This window comes from Arachis hypogaea, chromosome 2 (genome assembly GCF_003086295.3).
Source record: "Arachis hypogaea cultivar Tifrunner chromosome 2, arahy.Tifrunner.gnm2.J5K5, whole genome shotgun sequence".
NCBI lineage: Eukaryota > Viridiplantae > Streptophyta > Magnoliopsida > Fabales > Fabaceae > Arachis > Arachis hypogaea.
In genome coordinates this window covers 48745478-48748513 of record NC_092037.1, presented here as the reverse complement: position 1 = coordinate 48748513, position 3036 = coordinate 48745478, and the positions used below count along the sequence as shown (strand labels likewise).

At 25.6% G+C, this 3036-nt stretch overlaps 1 protein-coding gene across 1 annotated transcript; it reads left to right on the top strand.

The window, feature by feature from the left end:
- Window positions 1-1288: 1288 nt before the first annotated feature.
- On the top strand, window positions 1289-2835 carry LOC112719166 (uncharacterized). The gene is made up of 3 exons (XM_025770233.3): window positions 1289-1545; window positions 2201-2335; window positions 2447-2835. Exons 1-3 carry the CDS (start codon window positions 1504-1506, stop codon window positions 2522-2524), a joined length of 255 nt encoding a protein of 84 aa, XP_025626018.1. The 5' UTR covers window positions 1289-1503; the 3' UTR covers window positions 2525-2835.
- The last annotated feature ends 201 nt before the right edge of the window (window positions 2836-3036 follow it).

The following is a 3036-nucleotide window of genomic DNA, read 5'->3' as shown; positions in this document are numbered from 1 at the left end:
TCCGCCTATAGAGCTATCAATTACCTAATATTATGATTTAATAATAAAAATGATGACATTAATATGTTTTCGTAAGTCTTTTTATTATTTATAATTAGGAAATAGCCATAAATAAATGTATTTTCTGAATGAATGTTACTTTTGTTGTCAAATTTTATATTACCTTTAAAATTTTAGCGTAATTGAGTCTAATTTCTACATTTAATTTTGAAATGAATTTACTCAAAAAAATTAATATATAAATCACATTATTATTATAAAATTACTTTTTTAACATAATTAGTGGTGTTTATTTGAACTATTAAATTTAGTTCAACCTATTTTATTATCTTGTGCCTTCAAAAAATTTACACGACTGACATAAAAATATAACAATTGAAAAAAAAATTTCATTACAATGGATATATTCATTTTAACAAATATTCTTCTATCTAATACTATAAAAAATACATTGGCCATTTTAAATTGCTACAAGTCAACTTCCATCCACAGTAGTTGAAATTGAATATAAGATAGTAAGAGCGATAAAAATCGCGATTCTTATAATTTTGAATTGAAATTGTAAGAGTGGTAAAAATCACGATTCTTATAATTTTATGTGACCATCTATATACAGTTGACCAGACAACTATGATTATCTAACAAAATTAATTTATTTATTGCACTCAACTTAAATAAGTATGAAATTATCTCATTTTAATTTAGTCCTTGATTCACATGATTTGAATTTAGCTCAATATATATGATATGATATGATTTGATTTAATTATTAGTTGAAAATATTTTAATTGCCTATTTTATTTATAAATTTATTATTTTAATGACTAATAAATTAATCAAATTAATTAATTAGTACACACAATAAATTTGGTTTAATAAATTAATAGAAATAAATTAAAAAATATTAACAGAATATTAAAATAAATAAATTAAAAAATACTACCAAATCAAATTGAAATAAATTATAATAAATTAAATGATATTTACATATCTAATCAAATCAATTAATTGATATAGTTAGTTTATCATAATAACTTATATTTAATGAATTAAAAGAAATAAATCCGAAAACACCCTCAGAAACATGCCACGTCAGCTCCATCATTAAGTGTACAAACCCAATTTTTATATAATAAAATAAATTTGATAGAATTCGGTGCACTTACTAATAGTTTGTGATTATATAAAATCTACATTATTTATCATCTATAAAATCATGGATATATGGATGGGAATTTATTCACCAAATCTTTGAATGCGTTAGTTTTTTTATTGTGGGGAGCAGAAGGCCTATGGCGAAAAATGCGCTCATCATTGACGAGAAAGGATTCTACATTTGTGCATTTCCTCTGATCTCATAAACTAAACGAAGAGCAAGGTACCAAACCACTATAAATACCTTATAGAACAATTTCAATAGTAGCAAAAACTACCGATAACACAAACTAACCTTCATCAAGTTTTCTTACATCCTTTGTTGTTTTTCAAGTAAGGAAACAAATCATGTCAAGTGCCCAACAAAGCTACAATGCAGGCCAAGCTAAGGTAAAATTCATTTTTTATTTTTTTTTTCAATTTTTTACTTTTACACGTTTTAGTGCTATATGTTATTCCATATTTTTGAATTTGGAAGGACATGTTCTTGTTAATTTATCTTTCATTAACCAACAAAAGATTGGTTAGGTTGGCAAATGTCTTGGCCTCATAGCCTAAGGAATTGGTTGAATCCAAGAAAGAACAAAAAATATTTAACAGTAAGACTACATTTAATTTTAAAAGTAGAATGAGATAAAACACAAAAAATAAAGATACAAAAATTAATTTGTTTGTATTTTATTTTATAATAAATTTAATATAAAATATAATAAATAATTAAAGATTTAATTTATGTCTATTTTTTCTTTCACACATAATTAAAATAATGATAAAAATATATAATTATGATAAATTAATAATAATAATAAAAAAATAAATTGTGTCTTCTTCCAATATTTCTATGTCTTATTTTATAAAAAGTATATAAAATATACTAAATCAGTATCTCAGGATACAATATTGTTATTCTTCTCTCATTATTTATTAAACATGATTTTGTGTCTTTGTGTATATGTCTTAATTCTTTATTTGGCCTAAGAAATCTATTGTTATTACTCTCATCAAGAATTAAGAAAGAATTTAATCCTTTGTTTGATTTGATCAGGCCCAAACTGAAGCAAGCTTTCAAGCTGCTAAGGATTCAGCCTCAGCAGCAGCAGATAGGGCTCAAGCAGCTTACAACACCACAGGACAAGCTCGTGAAGAAAACAAAGAGGAAGCTGCTGGTTTCCTCCAACAGGTTGTTATGAAATTCTAAATTTACATAGAACATTATTATAAATTGTTTTTTATGTCACGATTGCAATTGTTAGAACGGCTTAATTATCTGAAGTATATCTTCTGGCTACAGACTGGGGAGCAAGTGAAGAACATGGCTCAAGGTGCTGTCGACACCGTCAAGCATACCCTTGGGATGGACAAAAATTGAACGAACCGTAATGTGATCTATTTTTGAAAGTTTCTTATTCTTCCCAATGAAAGACACTTCTGTAAAATAATTATTTTGTAGAGAGTATTTCTTTTCCTAGTTGTTATTAGGGATGGGCAAAATAAGTATTTTATATTATTGTGGTGTATGTTAAAGAATGCAATTTTAGTTGTAAGGAAATATGCTATTTCTTCCCTTTTTTTTTCTTCGGTCATACATATGCTTCCACGGCCGATGTAATAGAAGTTTTTTACACTCCATGTGTTTGTCGATCCCATTGTACACGGTAAACTAATAGTAATCGAAATTTCGTGCAGCTCATAAAAATAATTTTAAAAGTTACACATGATAGATAAATCATTAAATCTTTAGCTAAGACTTGATAGAATAGAATTTGATGCAATTTTTGCAAACTTGATTAAGAAAATAAAATATTTCATCTTAAAAATTTGATGACTTATGCTATGAAAATTTTTTAGTCTGTTTTTTAAATGATCAAATTTTGTTCTATT